Source organism: Rhagoletis zephyria, unplaced genomic scaffold (assembly GCF_001687245.7).
Source record: "Rhagoletis zephyria isolate East Lansing unplaced genomic scaffold, Rhagoletis_zephyria_1.1 Rzeph_scaffold_02894, whole genome shotgun sequence".
Lineage (NCBI taxonomy): Eukaryota > Metazoa > Arthropoda > Insecta > Diptera > Tephritidae > Rhagoletis > Rhagoletis zephyria.
In genome coordinates this window covers 2,369-20,381 of record NW_016159978.1, presented here as the reverse complement: position 1 = coordinate 20,381, position 18,013 = coordinate 2,369, and the positions used below count along the sequence as shown (strand labels likewise).

The window sequence follows — 18,013 nt, the reverse complement described above, 5'->3', positions numbered from 1 at the left end:
AGCAAAAGCCGTACAGGGAACTTGCGAAGCAAACATTACCCAAGGCCGGTGATACTAATAAGTTATCGTTACCATTGCCATAAGTGCTGAAATTATTTAAAAAAAAAATAGATTTTTCGTCTAAGGTTTCAGAAAGAATTACCTCAATAAAGCATTAATTTCTTCAACAATATGCTTTAGTTTGAAATAGGCATCTTGGGGTGGAAGTTTCAACTCCAATACTAAACGATCAATCTAAGCAGCATAATAATTTAAAAAGGTTTATAAACTAACACGAGCACAATGACTGCAAATTACCTTATTAATGCATACTGTAATAGCCATTTTTTCCTGTACCGCATGCTTGAGTAAACGTTCCGTATTTAACATTACACCTTCCGCTGCATCTACAAACAATACAATACCATCACACATACGCATGGCTGCTGTCACTTCATCAGAGAAATTAACATGACCAGGCGTATCGAAAACATTCATTAAAAAGCTTTTTTGTTTGACGTCCTGTAGAACTAACGTAACCGGTGTTGCTTTGATACTGCAACCTCGCTCTTGCTCAGTGAAGAGGGTATCCGTATATCGTAGTGTGCGCTCCTCTGCTTGCTCAAATTGCGGGTGTGTCTGACGTATCAAACAGTCTACAAATGTGGTTTTGCCATGATGCAAATGACCGACTAGTGCCACGTTACGTATAAGGGGTGGTGTATCCATTAGATCAGCCATAAATTCCATATCGTAGGTGGTTTCTGGAAGCTCTTGCTCCTTTATTTGAAATTTGAGCTTTTTAATAGGTTCAATAAGTGGCTTATCCAGCGGTTGTGCATCTTCCTCTTGCACAATGGTTTCCACGTCAGGTCCGTACACTTCTATCGCAGTGGGGTAGTAACGTTTATCTTCGTGCAGAACAACGGCAGTTACTTCCTTATCTTCGTCGTCTTGGTGTTCTTCCTCTTCATCCATGGCGTCCTCCTAATAATCAGTTACTATTAAAATAATGGTATTTTCTTTGAATCGCAAGTCACTTACATCTTGGTCATCCGGCGCGTCTTGCTGTCCGTAAATACTTTGGTCGTCATCTTCATCGCTATCCAGTTCCGGTCCAATATAGTTACCAAATTCATCATATAAATCGAATCCATTTTTTATTCCGAGTACCAAAAGTCTGCACAAAACGTTTATGAAACGTAGGTTCTTAGTGGGTTTGTACGAAAAGGTAACTAGCACAACTAAAAGTTTGATATTTTCACCCGCTAACCAGATAATAATTTCATATATTTATTTTATTTTAGCACTTATTAGTTATAAAGTGTTTAACAAATTTCACTCAAACCATACAATTATCCATAATAAAAATATCACGATTTCCGCGTTTCCCAAATGTCAAATAAGAGGTTCGTTCGCGTAGCTGTTAATTGTTCATGTTTAACCAAAACTTAAGGCCGGTCCACATAGAACTTTCGCGTTGGCTTTGGCGTTGGCGTTGGTTTGACAGAACGCACGTTAAAAGTATGCTTGCTACAATGAACGCTTGGCAGCGAATCCTTGGGCCACTAAATTAACATATTAACGACAGATAAATTAATATTTCATATCAATAATTGCATTAAAAACGATATTTCTTGCCCGCACTTGATTAAAAAGGAAAAATATTTCACATAATTTTATTTATTCGCAACAGCTGACGAGCGACGCACGCGAAAAGTTGAGAGTTGGCCATCTTTTTGCTTTGTGTTGGCGTGAGCGTTGTCGAATTTTGGCTATGTGGGCGGCTGCATTTGAATTCATGTATTCATAGTCAGCTGTTGAAGCGACGCCAACGCCAAAGCAACGCCGTCAAATTTGTTGTGCTTGTTATTCTCAAATCTCAAGGAAAAGTTATGTTTCTTCTCTGTGCCACCGTGATCACGTTTTTATGCTATAAAAATTCCCTGGAATAATTAGCTGATTCCCTATTTTAGCCCTTTCAAATAGAGGCTGAGTTCTAAGTTGCATTAATGCAAAGCATCAGCCTCTTTTATTTGTAAATTATAATTGATGGAAATGTCCAATTTGCCCAACTAAGTTCCAATTCGGCATATGAACGTGGTTGCGCATATGGACTTTTACATCAGTTATAGTTCAGAAATAAAAGAGGCTTTGCGTTAATGTAACTTAAGTTACAATTGGAACTCAGGTAGATTTATTTCGAAATTACAGAAAAGGTGAAGTGCTATTCTTTAACCATGGATTATGCATGTATTTCTTGCTTATCCAATACAACCCTGCGGTTAGCCATTCTTATTTGACATTTGGGAAACGCGGAAATCGTGATATTTTTATTATGGATAATTGTATGGTTTGAGTGAAATTTGTTAAACACTTTATAACTAATAAGTGCTAAAATAAAATAAATATATGAAATTATTATCTGGTTAGCGGGTGAAAATATCAAACTTTTAGTTGTGCTAGTTACCTTTTCGTACAAACCCACTAAGAACCTACGCTTCATAAACGTTTTGTGCAGACTTTTGGTACTCGGAATAAAAAATGGATTCTGATTTATATGATGAATTTGGTAACTATATTGGACCGGAACTGGATAGCGATGAAGATGACGACCAAAGTATTTACGGACAGCAAGACGCGCCGGATGACCAAGATGTAAGTGACTTGCGATTCAAAGAAAATACCATTATTTTAATAGTAACTGATTATTAGGAGGACGCCATGGATGAAGAGGAAGAACACCAAGACGACGAAGATAAGGAAGTAACTGCCGTTGTTCTGCACGAAGATAAACGTTACTACCCCACTGCGATAGAAGTGTACGGACCTGACGTGGAAACCATTGTGCAAGAGGAAGATGCACAACCGCTGGATAAGCCACTTATTGAACCTATTAAAAAGCTCAAATTTCAAATAAAGGAGCAAGAGCTTCCAGAAACCACCTACGATATGGAATTTATGGCAGATCTAATGGATACACCACCCCTTATACGTAACGTGGCACTAGTCGGTCATTTGCATCATGGCAAAACCACATTTGTAGACTGTTTGATACGTCAGACACACCCGCAATTTGAGCAAGCAGAGGAGCGCACACTACGATATACGGATACCCTCTTCACTGAGCAAGAGCGAGGTTGCAGTATCAAAGCAACACCGGTTACGTTAGTTCTACAGGACGTCAAACAAAAAAGCTTTTTAATGAATGTTTTCGATACGCCTGGTCATGTTAATTTCTCTGATGAAGTGACAGCAGCCATGCGTATGTGTGATGGTATTGTATTGTTTGTAGATGCAGCGGAAGGTGTAATGTTAAATACGGAACGTTTACTCAAGCATGCGGTACAGGAAAAAATGGCTATTACAGTATGCATTAATAAGGTAATTTGCAGTCATTGTGCTCGTGTTAGTTTATAAACCTTTTTAAATTATTATGCTGCTTAGATTGATCGTTTAGTATTGGAGTTGAAACTTCCACCCCAAGATGCCTATTTCAAACTAAAGCATATTGTTGAAGAAATTAATGCTTTATTGAGGTAATTCTTTCTGAAACCTTAGACGAAAAATCTATTTTTTTTTTAAATAATTTCAGCACTTATGGCAATGGTAACGATAACTTATTAGTATCACCGGCCNATGCCTATTTCAAACTAAAGCATATTGTTGAAGAAATTAATGCTTTATTGAGGTAATTCTTTCTGAAACCTTAGACGAAAAATTTATTTATTTTTTAATAATTTCAGCACTTATGGCAATGGTAACGATAACTTATTAGTATCACCGGCCTTGGGTAATGTTTGCTTCGCAAGTTCCCTGTACGGCTTTTGCTTCACCTTGAAATCTTTTGCCAAACTTTATGCGGATACCTACGATGGTGTTAACTACATAGAATTTGCTAAACGTTTGTGGGGCGATATGTACTTCCACAGCAAATCGTAAGCTTTATTATAATTAACTGCACATAATTCAATATAAATACTCTTTTTCATGTAGACGAAAATTCACAAAAAAGCCACCACATAACTCTGCACAGCGTAGCTTCGTTGAATTTNGGGGCGATATGTACTTCCACAGCAAATCGTAAGCTTTATTATAATTAACTTCACATAATTCAAAATAAATACTCTTTTTTCATGTAGACGAAAATTCACAAAAAAGCCACCACATAACTCTGCACAGCGTAGCTTCGTTGAATTCATTTTAGAACCCATGTATAAGGTCATCGCCCAAGTAGTTGGTGACGTTGATACTACACTTTCTGATACTCTGGCTGAACTGAATGTGCGAATCACCAAAGAAGAAATGAAATCGAATATACGCCCACTTCTACGTCTTGTGTGCAATCGCTTTATGGGCGATTTTAATGGTTTTGTTGGTATGTGCGTGGAGCATATCAGTTCACCACTGGATAATGCTAAACGCAAAGTAGATCATATTTACACAGGACCTAAGGAAGGTGACATTTACAAAGATATGACCGAGTGTAATCAGAGTGGCACACTTATGGTGCACAGCGCCAAGATGTACCCCACAGACGATTGCACTTTTTTCCAGGTGATGGCGCGTGTCCTTTCGGGAACGCTGCATGCCGGTCAAGAAGTGCGTGTACTAGGTGAAAATTACACACTGCAGGATGAAGAAGATTCACGTGTCTTACAAGTGGGTCGTTTATGGGTATATGAAGCTCGTTACAAAGTGGAACTAAATCGTGTACCGGCCGGTAATTGGGTACTAATTGAGGGTATCGATCAATGCATAGTAAAAACATCTACGATTGTCGATATAAATGCGCCTGAAGATTTATATATTTTCCGCCCATTGAAGTTCAATACACAAAGCATTATTAAAATTGCGGTTGAACCGGTAAACCCTTCAGAACTGCCAAAGATGTTGGATGGCTTACGTAAAGCAAATAAATCATATCCGTTGCTCTCCACACGCGTTGAAGAGTCTGGTGAACATGTTATTTTGGGCACAGGTGAACTATACCTGGATTGTGTTATGCACGATTTACGTAAAATGTATTCTGAAATCGACATAAAAGTAGCTGACCCCGTGGTGGCATTCTGCGAAACCGTAGTAGAAACAAGTTCATTGAAATGTTTTGCCGAAACTCCCAATAAAAAGAACAAGATTACAATGATTTCTGAGCCACTGGAGAAAGGGCTGGCAGAGGATATTGAAAATGAAGTAGTCTCAATTAACTGGAACAAAAAGCGGCTTGGTGAGTTCTTTCAAGTCAACTACGATTGGGATCTGTTGGCAGCTCGCTCAATTTGGGCTTTTGGGCCAGATGCAACTGGACCAAATATTTTAGTTGACGATACACTCCCTTCAGAAGTAGATAAGAACCTTTTGACTTCAGTGAAAGACTCAATAGTGCAAGGTTTTCAGTGGGGCACGCGCGAAGGACCACTTTGTGAGGAACCAATACGTAATGTTAAATTTAAAATTTTAGATGCTGTAATAGCTGGTGAAGCACTGCACCGTGGTGGCGGTCAAGTTATACCCACAGCACGAAGGGTTGCCTACTCGGCATTCCTTATGGCTACACCGCGTTTAATGGAGCCATATTTGTTCGTAGAAGTGCAAGCGCCGGCTGACTGCGTATCGGCTGTGTACACGGTATTGGCGCGAAGAAGGTGAGTGATTAACGCAAGCGCTAGATGTGAGTTTATAATTTAATTTTATTTTATTTTCGTCTTCAGAGGTCATGTGACACAGGATGCACCGGTCTCGGGTTCACCTTTATACATCATAAAAGCATTCATTCCTGCCATAGATTCGTTTGGCTTCGAAACCGATTTGCGTACACATACACAAGGTCAAGCATTTTGTTTGTCAGTGTTTCATCACTGGCAGATTGTGCCTGGCGATCCATTGGATAAATCCATCGTAATAAGACCGCTGGAACCGCAGCAAGCATCACACCTAGCGCGCGAATTTATGATTAAGACAAGACGTCGTAAGGGTCTGTCAGAAGATGTTTCTATTAATAAATTCTTTGATGATCCTATGTTGCTAGAGTTAGCGCGGCAAGATGTGTTGCTCAATTATCCGCTATAAGTTAAAAATATGCATGGAACTTAAAATAAAAAGTTACTATAAAAGTTGGCTTGGGCTTTAAATGGCTTATAATCAGTGTTGCCTTTTATATCCATTTACTTCAAAAGTGATACGAGTTTGTGGAAATTTTCGGAAGATACTATATTTTTTCGCTCATTTCGCGAGATATCTAAATTTTCGGGTAGAACAAATTTTCATACATTACAAAGAGAAAATATATACATACATATGTATGCGGCAGCTTTTAAAATTTGATCGAAAATATTAAATGTTTGTGGCCAAATAAGCTTAAAGAAAAATGCTTTAAACGAACTATGTATAATGAGCTAACTGCATTCATTTTTAATTTACTTGGCTTGCCTCATAAATAGCTCTGCGGCTGCAATTTTAAGATTGATCCAATATAAAAGAGAAATAGACTTTCATTACAAACTGTTGAGAATATAACGGGGCGTGTGCATAGTCAAAATAAAGTCGACACTGAAGGTGTTTTCTTCTTTTGACATAATTTCCAACGAGGTTAACTTGGAATGTATCACATAATTTGATTATCAACGTAAAAGAAGGAAAGTTAAAAGTTTTACATACACTAGTATCGCCCGACTAGTTGTCGAAATTCCAAATTTTTTCATACACTTTTAAATTTTGCTTATCACCAATATTGAACGGGACCAAAAACCTCTCCCGGTACTCCCGATAAAACCGTAACCTCCGAAAATTAAGTAAATCTTCCTTAAAAAATTTTTATGAAAAATTACCCTTTTATGTTTTATTGAGACGAAATCGAACAGCAAAGCAAAACAAAATAATCGGAGGATGCAAGATCTTTCATACAATTTATTTTATTCAAAATTAATTTGCAAGACTTGTGAATTTTTTTAGAGATAGATTTCGGGGCCCCCGGGCCCGCGGTACAATTCTGAAAAACGTCGGGATGAGCGGGTTCGGAAATCAAAAATTGAATTTCGGGACGGCCGGGATCGGGACTTAATATTTAGTCCCATGCCCATCTCTACTCTCAATCCCTGCGCCACCTAACGGCAGACAAACACACTGATCCAACAATCATTCAGTGCGATTTAGAAATCTGGTAGAAAATGGTTCCAATTGAATGATTCTTGCCATTTTATATTATAGATGGCGGTGTATTAAATTCCACTACCTTATCATAAGTGGTTCCAGATATAAGCGATATGGAAATTGCATTTCGGTTCGGTAATGATAACATATGCAGCTGCGTACGATTTCAGCACGTCTGCATAAGCGGATACACAGATAAGCGAAATGAGAAGTTCAGCTTGCATGGGAGGTGCCTCGCCCCCTTTTTCAATACCTACCACCTTTCGCCATAAGTACGGTATTGATAGCATATGTGGCTGTGTCAAATTTCAGGACGTTGGCATTAGCAGTTTCAGAGATAAGTGATAAGAGAATTTCAGTTTGTATGGGGCGGTGCCACGCCCCTTTTCCATTCTCTACCACTTTTCATGGGAAGACCGGCATTGATAGCATAGTTTCTGTTTAAAATTTCAGAACGGTAGCATAAGCGGTTCCAGAGATAAGCGATATGAGAATTTCAGTTTGTATGAGGGTGCCACGCCCCCTTTTCCAAAATCTACCAATTTTCGCCGTAAGTACGGTATCGGTACGGTAAGTGGTTCCACAGATAAGCGATATGAGAATTACAGTTTGTATGGGAAGTGCCACGCCCACTTTTCCAGTACTTACCATTTTTCACCGTAAGTAGGGTATTTACAATCTATGCATGTGTGCTTAGTTTCAGTTCTCCAGCATAATTGGTTTTAGAGATTAGTGGTTTTCACATTTTAGTCTATATGCCAGATGCCACGCCCCTTTGTATCGGGATTAACATTTCTGGATTAGAGGAAGTTATATCCCTTAAATCGGTGTATGTTTCATTGAAATCGGGAGAACGGTGCCTTTACAAAAGGGATTGCAAATTTTTCTTGTGGCGTATTTATATATAAAAGATATATTTGTATTCAAGTTCCTATCACTGTTTCTAAGATATTTTTCTACATGTACTTACATATGTATGTGTATGAATGTGCACTACATGATTTTTAGTATTGACAACAATAAATAGCAAAGGTATGAAACCAAATAGCATATTATAGGTTTTTTCTAACTTGATACTTCGATTCTTAAAAAAAAAATAGTGACACATTTGATTAATTTTTTATTTTTTTTACGATACATTTTTCATGACGTCGCGGCATCACTGTTTACAAGGCAAAGCAAACTTACAAAAAGCTCACGTTCAATCGAGGCAGCTTAAAGAGCTTTTGGAACTTGAAACTGAACGAATTTGTTGCGGAGTAATTTACGGCAGATTTCGCTACTGGATTTTTTTTTTTGCGAACAATCAAAATGTGTAATTACATACCAGCCCATTTTTCTTTTTATTTATAAAATCGTTTAAAATATTTAGGCAAAAAAAAAGCTCCTCAGAATTCACGATATGTTCACCTTTTATCGGTATATGTACATAAACAAAAGTGTGCACTAAAGCGTTCGAAAATTAATGCAATAAAGAAGACTACACTTTTGGAGAGAAATTTATAACAAAAAGATAACTATGAAAAATTAACGGGAAAGAAAAGTTTTATTTGCTAGTCAAGAAAAATACTTCAACAAAAATCTACCAAGATGAACAAAAATTTGCCTTTTTACCAACCCAAATTTTGTCTACCAATTTAGGTAATAATTTAAAGAAAGTGGCAACTCTGCTCAATCAGCTTTCGGGTGTGCATCTCGATCGAACACATAGTGGCCTAGCGTGGCGTTCGCTTACGCTCAGTTTTCAGCGAGGGTGATCAAACAGGCTCGATCATACTCAAAGCAGCTCTATGCTCCCTACCCATTGCGAAGGAAATAACAACGAAGTCTCTTGCCGCGAAATCACCCACAATCTACATACAGCGAAGAGGTCAGGTTCTAAAGAAAGACTACGACACCTGGTCAAGCTGGTGCAGAGTAAGCTAACTTTCCACATGGAGAGGATTGAATCGAATATTGCAGATACATGGTCAGACAACCGATACTATCTGCGCAACTGTGCACATCTCTTCACGTGATCTACGTACCCTGGACTCAACCAAGGTAAGCAATCGGTTCTACGTTCCCACGACAATCGGCTTTACGTAACCGGAACGACTCACATCTATATATTCTGGCAAAGGACTATCACTCCAGCTTGTTATGACAACAATAACAGCGGGTTCCACGTACCTAAATGACTCGGTTTTACTCTGACCATGTTTAGAGGTCGACGAACCCCTCCGTTGCTCGTTCTTGGAGCAACGCCTTGCAGCTCATTTGGTCTGCACTCTTTTAAATCGGGCTGACATCAGGTGCAAGCCAGAACCAGAAACTCTCTTCTGCTGAGACGGCTCCATCAGGACACTACTTTGATTAGGTGCAGTGGAAGGGCACATCTAAAGACCTGTTCTAGCCTTAGGTCACATAGTGTGAACCCCAACCTTCGTTTCGCTCCGATTATGGTATGAAGACTAATCAGCAACTCTTGGTGCTTCTCGCTGTCTGTTCCGTGTATCACACCAGGATTTTGCGAAATCAGCAAAGAGTAACTTTACCCTGGCTAGTACTTTTGGGCAAATTCTGACCGGTGCTCTCCACGGTGAATGGACAAGTGCGTACATTGCTACATCTTGTAAAGCTCTTCGGCCGTAATCGATGTAGTTGTAGCGGATCCTACAACCCTGCCTAGATCGGCCTGTCCCTCAATCGTTGTCGTCAAGCTCAACTAACGGAAGACCCAGAAAGCGTGCTGCTTCTATTGGGTTTGTCCATAATGGCAGAGATGTTAGCTGAGTGGGGTGTCTCTCCGTTGGGCACATCTGCCTCTAATATGCTCAGGTACGAGCTTAACCTGCTGCAGTAGCCAGAGCGAAGTCGGGCTAATGTGGTTCGAATTTCACGAGGTATACGAAGCTTTGTATCATCCACGCCAGGTGGTTGTGTTCCCAAAACGGCATTCACAGGTCGAGAGCCAGTGTAGGTCAATACTGACTCCCTATAAATGGCGTTTATGGCCTGTCGGGTGCAGAGGTTCCTCTGGACTTCGCCCGCCAGTTCATATAGTTGCCTTCTGACGTGCCTTGACGAAAGCTCCGCCGCAAGCGGGCGTCTGTTCAGGAGCCCCCGTTGGTCACACCCTACTAGGAAATACTTGCAGAGCATTGTGTTATATTCCCTGACGGGGAGCATTTCAGCCTCGTGGTGTAGATGGTGTTGTAGCGACAACAGAAGGCATCTGGTCACTGTCTGGATTGCCGTATTTAAGCAAGTGTGTAGCTTCGTCCACATCGTCCTAATAGTCCTTAGGCCACACGGGCACTGCATAGTTTAGAACCGGCCAGCCAATGGCCTTGTACGTTGCTAACAACGTTTCTTTGCCTTTGCCCCAGGTACTGCCGGCTAGCGGATTGAGGACCTTGTTGCGGCTCTGCACTCTATTGATAATGCGGTTGTATGCACCGATAAGGAGAGCATACTGTCGAAGGTAATTTAGAGGATTTTCGGGTTATTCGCCGTCGGAATTTGTACGCCATCGACGTGAACTCCCAGCTGTAGTCTGACCTCCTTCCTCCAGGTGGTAAAAAGGGTTGCCGAGGATTTTGTAAGGGAGAGGGTTAGGCTGCTTGCAGTGAAGAAGCGAGAAAGTTCCGAAAGGTAATCGTTTACTTTCGTGCAATTCCATGCCCAGATGCCATTTTCGAGGCAGGTGAGGAAACTTCGATATATAGTGTGTAATTGACCAGTACCGGGGAAGTGACAGCACCCTTTGGGACCCCTGTTTAATTTTTCTTGGCTTGCTAGTTTCCTCTCTAAACCTCTCTGGCCACCGTTTGAGTCCCTATGGGAGAGCGGAAGACGCCATGTCTTATAGTATTGCGTAGTGGCTGACGGTATCGAACGTCATTTACAGATCCAACCCTATTAGGATTGTTCTCTCACAAGTTATCTGGGAGTTCAGCCGTAATCGTCATCAGCGACGCTGCTATAATCAACACCACAAGGAAGCCGCCTCAACGGCTTAAAGTACCCCCAAGACTGTAGGCAAAGTCGCTTTTGTCTCACACTCCAAATCTCAAACAACAACGAATTTCATGGGTGGGCATAGAATATTGATAGCGGCTATCTGGGGACAGGTGAAAACTTTGATGTTGTAGTTGGCTTTAACACGTTCTACGATTCAGCTTTCGAGCCTCCGCAGCTAGACGATTTATCTTTTATATCAATGGCAAGCGCAGGTCTGATAAATAGCATAACGTGACGACATATGCTATCGTTAGACAAATCCGACGTAGATCGAAATAGTAGACATTTCATTCGAGAATCACATTTTGTTGGACACGTATCATTAAATTAGCCTCCGCAGCCAGCAATCTATGTATACTGCATCTACGCATTGAGATGGATATCGAGGAAGGTAAAAGGCTCCAAAGCCATTGATATCGACGGAATATGCATATTGATGGTGAAAAAGGTTGCGAAGCCGGGAGTAGACTCCTTTAGGCATGGGATCAATGTCAAGCATTTTTGCCCAAGAAACCATAGGTCTGAAATGAATTTCGAGCCAGCGATTTTTTTACCTCTTTTTTTTTCAAAAAAGTGGCTCACCTGTTGAAACAGACGAATTGAAAACTAGCCAAAATGTGTTTCTGGGGGTTTTTGGAGTTGAGGAATCCATTTAAGGCATTAATTTTTTCTTTTGAAAAAAAAAATAATAAAAAAAAAAACAAATTTCTAAATACACAAATAAAAAAAATTTCAACGCTGAACATTTTAGGCTATTTAAAAATTGAAGTTTCATTACGAGAAAGTCAAATTTCGTGGTTTTTCGCAACAATGTTGTCCATTTTCGGAAAAAGGCCTTAAAAGTCCAAGAAAAAGTACGGAGGCGCCGCCTGCCGGCCCTCAAAAGAAAAACTTAATGCCATAAATGGATTCTTAGACCACAAAAACCCCCAGACACACATTTTGGCTAATTTTTAATACAGCTGTTTAAACAGGTTGAGTCACTTTTTGAAAAAAAACTAGATTGAAAAAATCGCTGGCTCGAAATTCATTTAGGACCTATGGTTTCTTGGGAAAAAATGCTTGAAATTACCCATATAATCATAATCGCGATGTGCCTGTTATTTATTTTTTGGCCCCTACATATCGACCCGCCCTAATGTATAGGTATGTGAGTATAGTGCCGCAATAAAATTCTCAAATCTCTCGTTGGCGCAACTCGGTACAAATAAAATAAAACCCTGTTGTTGGTAGACTAGTGTGGGATGTCCTCTGATGACGCCAGAATACCATTTGCATGGACTTCGGCCGGAAAATAATATTTGCCTGTATCTATAACATCGCAAGATTTTGGTTATCTTGACCTCGCAGCTGTCGAAGAGACGCCAGAAAAAATATCGAACTCTTACCTGCGCTTGGAGGATATCCTCGCAAGTATTTATAAGGTAACCATTATGAATGCGGAAAGAAGGAAATTCTTATACTTCAACCTTTTTCTTTAATGCACAAACTTTTACTTATACCTTAGACTTGGGAGGATATCCTTCATTTTACGTAACTGACATAACTTCCATGGGCCCTTGGGGCGAGATTGAGCGTTTTTGAACTGGCTGCCGAGATAGGTCGATCGTCCACTCAGGTGTTGATATGTATTTTTAATTTTTTTCTTGTAAAAAACATTTCAATTTTATTTTTAATTTTCTTTTTTATTCTACAAGCTTCCGGCTTAACAAATCTTTATATTCAAGCTGAATTTTTGAATGAACCACAGCAGAAATATGTAGTTAATACTCTACTAATAGGCGAATTGGCTATCGACACGTGGCAATTTCTCCTCGTGACTCACTACATGCCACCATTTTGTATGGAATTTTCTTCGTATGCGTTGTGTTCGTCATCGAATTCGACATCGTCATCGACGACAGCCTCCTGTGAAATAAAAAGAAATAAAAAAATAGTGGTAACATTCAAATGCTCGTTCGGAATAGCAGCTACAACTGTAAAATCATTCGCAATCGTAATGTTAGCAGGCACAAAGTAAAGATCCACCATGGTCTGGGCTAACAACCAACAATCACAAGCAATTTTTAATTAAAAGCAATAAATTTTCGCATCCGTTTATACACATTCGTTTCCACGTTTCCATAAACATAAACATGCAGGAGCAAAATACCAATATCAACTTCCTCATAACATTCACATTCATACACATATACACCTATGTATGTGCATCCGTTGGCAGAAGTGCACATTTTGTACCTGATACTGTTGATATTCCGAAATCAAATCGTGCATATTCGATTCAGCTTCGGTAAATTCCATTTCGTCCATGCCCTCACCGGTGTACCAATGCAGGAACGCCTTGCGCCGGAACATGGCTGTAAATTGCTCCGCTATACGCTTGAAGATCTCCTGTATGGCTGTGCTATTTCCGATGAATGTGGCGGACATTTTGAGGCCACGTGGTGGTATATCACAAACGGCCACCTTTACATTATTCGGTATCCATTCAACAAAGTAGCTGCTGTTCTTGCTTTGTACGTTTAACATTTGCGTATCGACCTCCTTCATCGACATCCGACCTAAAAAAAGAGTAGCAGCATAATTTCAATAATGAGATATGGCAAGTGAGTGGTAATATTGAATAGGTTTTGTTTTTCTTAATATAATTCACATTTTATTTGTTAATTGACGGCTAGAAATGTTAGTTTAAGTTGGGTTAAATTCAAATTAAGCGAAAAAAAAATCGAGCGGTGACTTTTGAAGATTACTGAGCTGCGCGTTCAAAAACAAAAGTTTCGTTAGCGGCTAATGTCGCGAAAGCTAGGCAGCTCAGGAGCATATGGTGAAGATGATGACACTTCATCATCCCTGATGAGGAGATGTTGAGCCTAACCGTCTGGGTTTTAAACGGACTATGAGTAGTTGATAATGCTAACAGTAACGAGAGCTATCGTGTTTTTTTTAGCAAGCTTCAGGAGCTTCTTAGAGCCCTTCTTAGAAATACTTAGTCACCTTGCCCACGTATCCAGGTGAAGACCACCTATGCAATTCCGATACTCAGCCAATACCCGCCGCAAAATGGATTTGCTGAACGATAAATAAAGGTATGCCCTACAATAGCAATACTTTACTGCCGCATTTTACCTAAATATTACATAATTCGAAATCAACAGAAAGCGATTTTTAAAGGTGACGGTGGGCATTTGAAATTTTCCATGTAAATAATATGACAATTTTTTCATTAAAAATGCCGTAACTATTGAACTGTTTGAGATAAAAAATTTGTCTAGGCATATTCTTGCAAATGGTAAAAAAAAAAATCCAAATGGCAGAATTTTCTTCTCAGTAAATAGCTCCTTCTAAGGCAATAACTTCGTTAGGTTAGTTTATTTGGATCACCTTAATTTACATACATTATTTCTGTTTTATGATTTTATATGTAAAAAAAAATTCAATAAGTTGTACCTAAAACTTGCAAGTTTTTGCTAATTTTGCGCTCGCGTACTTTTTGGAATATCTTCCAAATTGAGATAGAATCGTTCGTTACTCTCCTGCAAATTTATGTTGGATATTTTTCACGCGAGATCTATTCGAACAGACTAAGAGCCAACTTACACCATGACTTTTCACCCTGGGTGGTCTCGCTTTTATCGAGTTCACTTTTTCGTATTTTTGCTTTGAGTTCGCGATTCGCTCCGCTTTAGAAATGAGGACGAAAGAGTTGACCAAAGAAGATTTTACTCTTAAATGTCAAAAATACGCAAGAAACGGCGCAAAGAAAAAGTCATCGTGTAAATGCACGAGGACTTTTTTAAAAGAGAAAGTGCCAAAAACGCAGGGTGAAAAGTCGTCGAGTAAATTGGCTCTAATAGTTGGCTGCTACAACGCACGTACAAACAGCTGGTATTACGAAGACTGACAAATCGCTGCTACAGACGAATACGCAGCATATCAAGAAGGGAAGAGGGATATATTCTCAAGAGGAAGAAAATAATGAGAAAAAAGAAAGACAGAAAGGCGTGAGGGCGAAGAGCTTGAAATACATGTTCAAAAATTCTGTCAGAAAATAAGACAACAGTAAAACGGTTCCAAGACTGGAACTAGTTCTTGCGAAGGTGTAGATGAGAATTTGGGAACAGACGGGCGCACTTGAGTCAAGAAGAGATCACTTCTTAACGCTTTTGAATGGTGGCACAGATAGTTTTTGATGAAGGAGAACCTAGACCAATGTACAGAGATGAAGCTTACGTTCCTTCAACACACCAAGACGAAGTGAAAGTAATGAAGAAATAAAGAAACTTAAGAACAACAAATCCCTTGGAGCCAATTGAACTGTTCGCAGACTTTGTCAAACTAGGGGGTCCAGCCTTAGCAGAAACAATATTGCCACCCTTAGAATAATTCTTTCCAGCAGATGCTACTTTAAGCTCGGAAGAAAGCAGAGCCATGTCGATGACGAACCAAACCATGTTCCACAAGAAAAAATAATTCTTGGTTCGCGTGGGTGGTAATTATCCAACACGATTGGATGATTGGAGCAAAGTTACGATTGCGCTAGGTTGGTCATGTCGTTACGTATGGATAATCACCATGGCGCCCATTAACACAATCGAAGAATCAATTGCGGAAAAACCTGTTCACACCGGGCGTGAATAACTTGCGTAGCTTTGCAAAAGAGTGTGATAATTAGCCAAGTTAGTTTTTTGATCTCGGCCTAAACCGACAAATGGTTGGAGTGTCAAATAAGAAGTAGAAGACTAGTTAGACCCTTGACTTGACGTTCCTTGGTGAGGGTACGAGTAAAGAGTTATTCTTTACCGGTCGTCTCAAATTGGATAGTTGCGTCTGCAGTAAAATTGGTGAATATACGAGAATGGCGCAACGTTTGAATTAACGAACACTCAATTTGGACTCGTTTCTCAGTTTTGTGAATAAACAATAAAAAACAGATTAGACAAACTCGACCAAAACAGCATGGCACTCACATGCTTTCAATCCTATACAAGATGATTCGTCTGTCGATTCTAAAATAATAAGTGATACTAATATTTTAGTGCTTACACTTTGCTAAGTGTTTGGCCGAGCTTCTCCTTCAATTTGTGGTATGCTTGTTGGTGTTGTTACACAAATTTAGGGAGCTACAGTTTAACGCCCCCTCCGAACGGCAAATGGATTTTACGAGAAGCTTTTTCATGACAGAAATAGACTCGGAGGTTTGCCATTGCTAGGCTACGCTAAAATGCTCGCCAGGGATGTAACGCTGCAAATAAAGATTCATAATTGCCTAAGTATATCCAAACAGTTATTAAGCGAAGCGCACATTAGCGCGATTCCATCGTTGCGAATAAGTTGCGAATTCGGCTGTTAACTTCGAATCCGCAATCGTGCGCACACTTGAGCGATTTTTTCGAGTCGATTTCCGATGTACAATTCACTCAATTTTCCCTTTATTTCGTGTATTTTCGCACTCGGTGTGCCCAAATCGTACAAAATACTATTATTACGAACGTTTTTATTAGTTTTTGTACATTACACGTTTTTTTTTCTTTGCCTTTATTGCTGTGACACCTTTCTTCTTCTTCTTTGACGCCTTCAAAACGCTGCAAGCCGCGTTTCGAACGCGTCAATAGAGAGGAACATTGAATGTTCGAAAAATTCGCAGCGACGGAATCGTGCAAGTGTGCGCTAGCGCATTAAAATGTATGGGTAGCATTGTTGTAATTTTTGGGCTTGCGGATTCGCAACGACAGAATCGCGCCAATGTGCGCTTCGCTTTATTCGACTTTAAAACATATTTTTATTTTATCTTATTACTTCGAACGAGCAATTCTTGTATATGTGTATAAATTTATAGGTTTCTCGGAAACGACGCTAACAGTTGATTGAAATTTTGTATGTCTTGCGTACAAGGTTGACATCTATTCCAAACAAAAAGTATTTGTAACAAGTAATTTTTAGCAAAAAAATTCCGACTTAAAAAAATATATATATATCTATATATTTCATGATCCAATGATCGGATCTAAACCAAATTAGTATGGGACCACCTCTGAGACACTACCTTTCCGTTGCAAAAAGAATTATGTAAATCGGTTGACGTGGTGCAAAGTTATGCGGTAACATACATGAAAAAAAGAATATTCCGACGAACTGATAACCTCCTCCTTTTTTTGAAGTCGGTTAAAAACAAATACTAATTCAGGAATATTTTTTAATAGGGTTCCCACTTAGGTTGCCACTTATTTTCTATTCCAAAAAATTTAACTAAAATAAATTCATATGCATATGAAATGAAAGATATTTTTGAGTGCCAAGTGTAATACCAATTTGTATCTTACTAATTTCAATGAGCATTTTTTAATGTAGGTACTAGGGATGTTAATTTTTCAGCTTTTTCCGATCCCGAGATTTTCGGGATGTCGTCATCCCAATCCTAGGAAGCTCTCCTACCATAAAATAAATAATAAATAAATGTGTTTGAAACCTTCTTTTTTATTCAAAGCGGCGTTTTTATTTTTTCTCTCTGATGTCAGGATTTATTTTAAAGGACCTTGTAATTTCAAAGATATGATTAATTCCAAAAATTATTTAAAAAATTCAATGCAATGTAGAATAAAAATATGGATACCAAACGCAAGAGAAAATTTCTCTAGAATTTAAAAGAAAAATTAAAATTTTTTGGAATGAATTTTTTAAATCAATTTTAAATTACTGACGTCAGAGTGAAAATACTACAGTGTTATATGTATAATAAGCTAGACATTCATAAAAAATATTAATTATTGAATAAAAAAAGAAATATAGCCAATACTGTTCAAGAAAATGAGTTTCTATTATTGCCATCCGTGCAAATTACAAATCCCGATTTTTGGGACCTTAAAAAGGCCGGGATTAACAT

The 18,013-nt window shown here is 39.1% G+C and overlaps 3 protein-coding genes across 3 annotated transcripts in view; 1 reads left to right on the top strand and 2 right to left on the bottom strand.

Moving 5' to 3' along the window:
* Nucleotides 1-1,248, bottom strand: part of LOC108367971 (116 kDa U5 small nuclear ribonucleoprotein component-like) — a 1,885-nt gene extending 637 nt beyond the window's left edge. Inside the window, exons 1-4 of the mRNA XM_017622691.1 lie at nucleotides 1,024-1,248; nucleotides 298-966; nucleotides 143-234; nucleotides 4-86 (exon numbers count right to left, since the gene is read on the bottom strand). Of these exons, the coding sequence (XP_017478180.1) occupies nucleotides 4-86; nucleotides 143-234; nucleotides 298-957 (835 nt within the window). The 5' untranslated portion in view covers nucleotides 958-966; nucleotides 1,024-1,248. The remainder of the gene's footprint in view (nucleotides 1-3; nucleotides 87-142; nucleotides 235-297; nucleotides 967-1,023) is intronic.
* A 1,015-nt stretch (nucleotides 1,249-2,263) lies between these two features.
* On the top strand, nucleotides 2,264-6,095 carry LOC108367968 (116 kDa U5 small nuclear ribonucleoprotein component). Its single transcript, XM_017622686.1, has 6 exons — nucleotides 2,264-2,637; nucleotides 2,695-3,363; nucleotides 3,427-3,518; nucleotides 3,726-3,917; nucleotides 4,122-5,624; nucleotides 5,691-6,095. Exons 1-6 carry the CDS (start codon nucleotides 2,524-2,526, stop codon nucleotides 6,046-6,048), a joined length of 2,928 nt encoding a protein of 975 aa, XP_017478175.1. The 5' UTR covers nucleotides 2,264-2,523; the 3' UTR covers nucleotides 6,049-6,095.
* A 6,658-nt stretch (nucleotides 6,096-12,753) lies between these two features.
* Nucleotides 12,754-13,732, bottom strand: LOC108367974 (tubulin beta chain-like). The gene is made up of 2 exons (XM_017622694.1): nucleotides 13,372-13,732; nucleotides 12,754-13,041 (listed from the first exon to the last, which is right to left on the bottom strand). Exons 1-2 carry the CDS (start codon nucleotides 13,687-13,689, stop codon nucleotides 12,958-12,960), a joined length of 402 nt encoding a protein of 133 aa, XP_017478183.1. The 5' UTR covers nucleotides 13,690-13,732; the 3' UTR covers nucleotides 12,754-12,957.
* Between the last annotated feature and the right edge of the window lie 4,281 nt (nucleotides 13,733-18,013).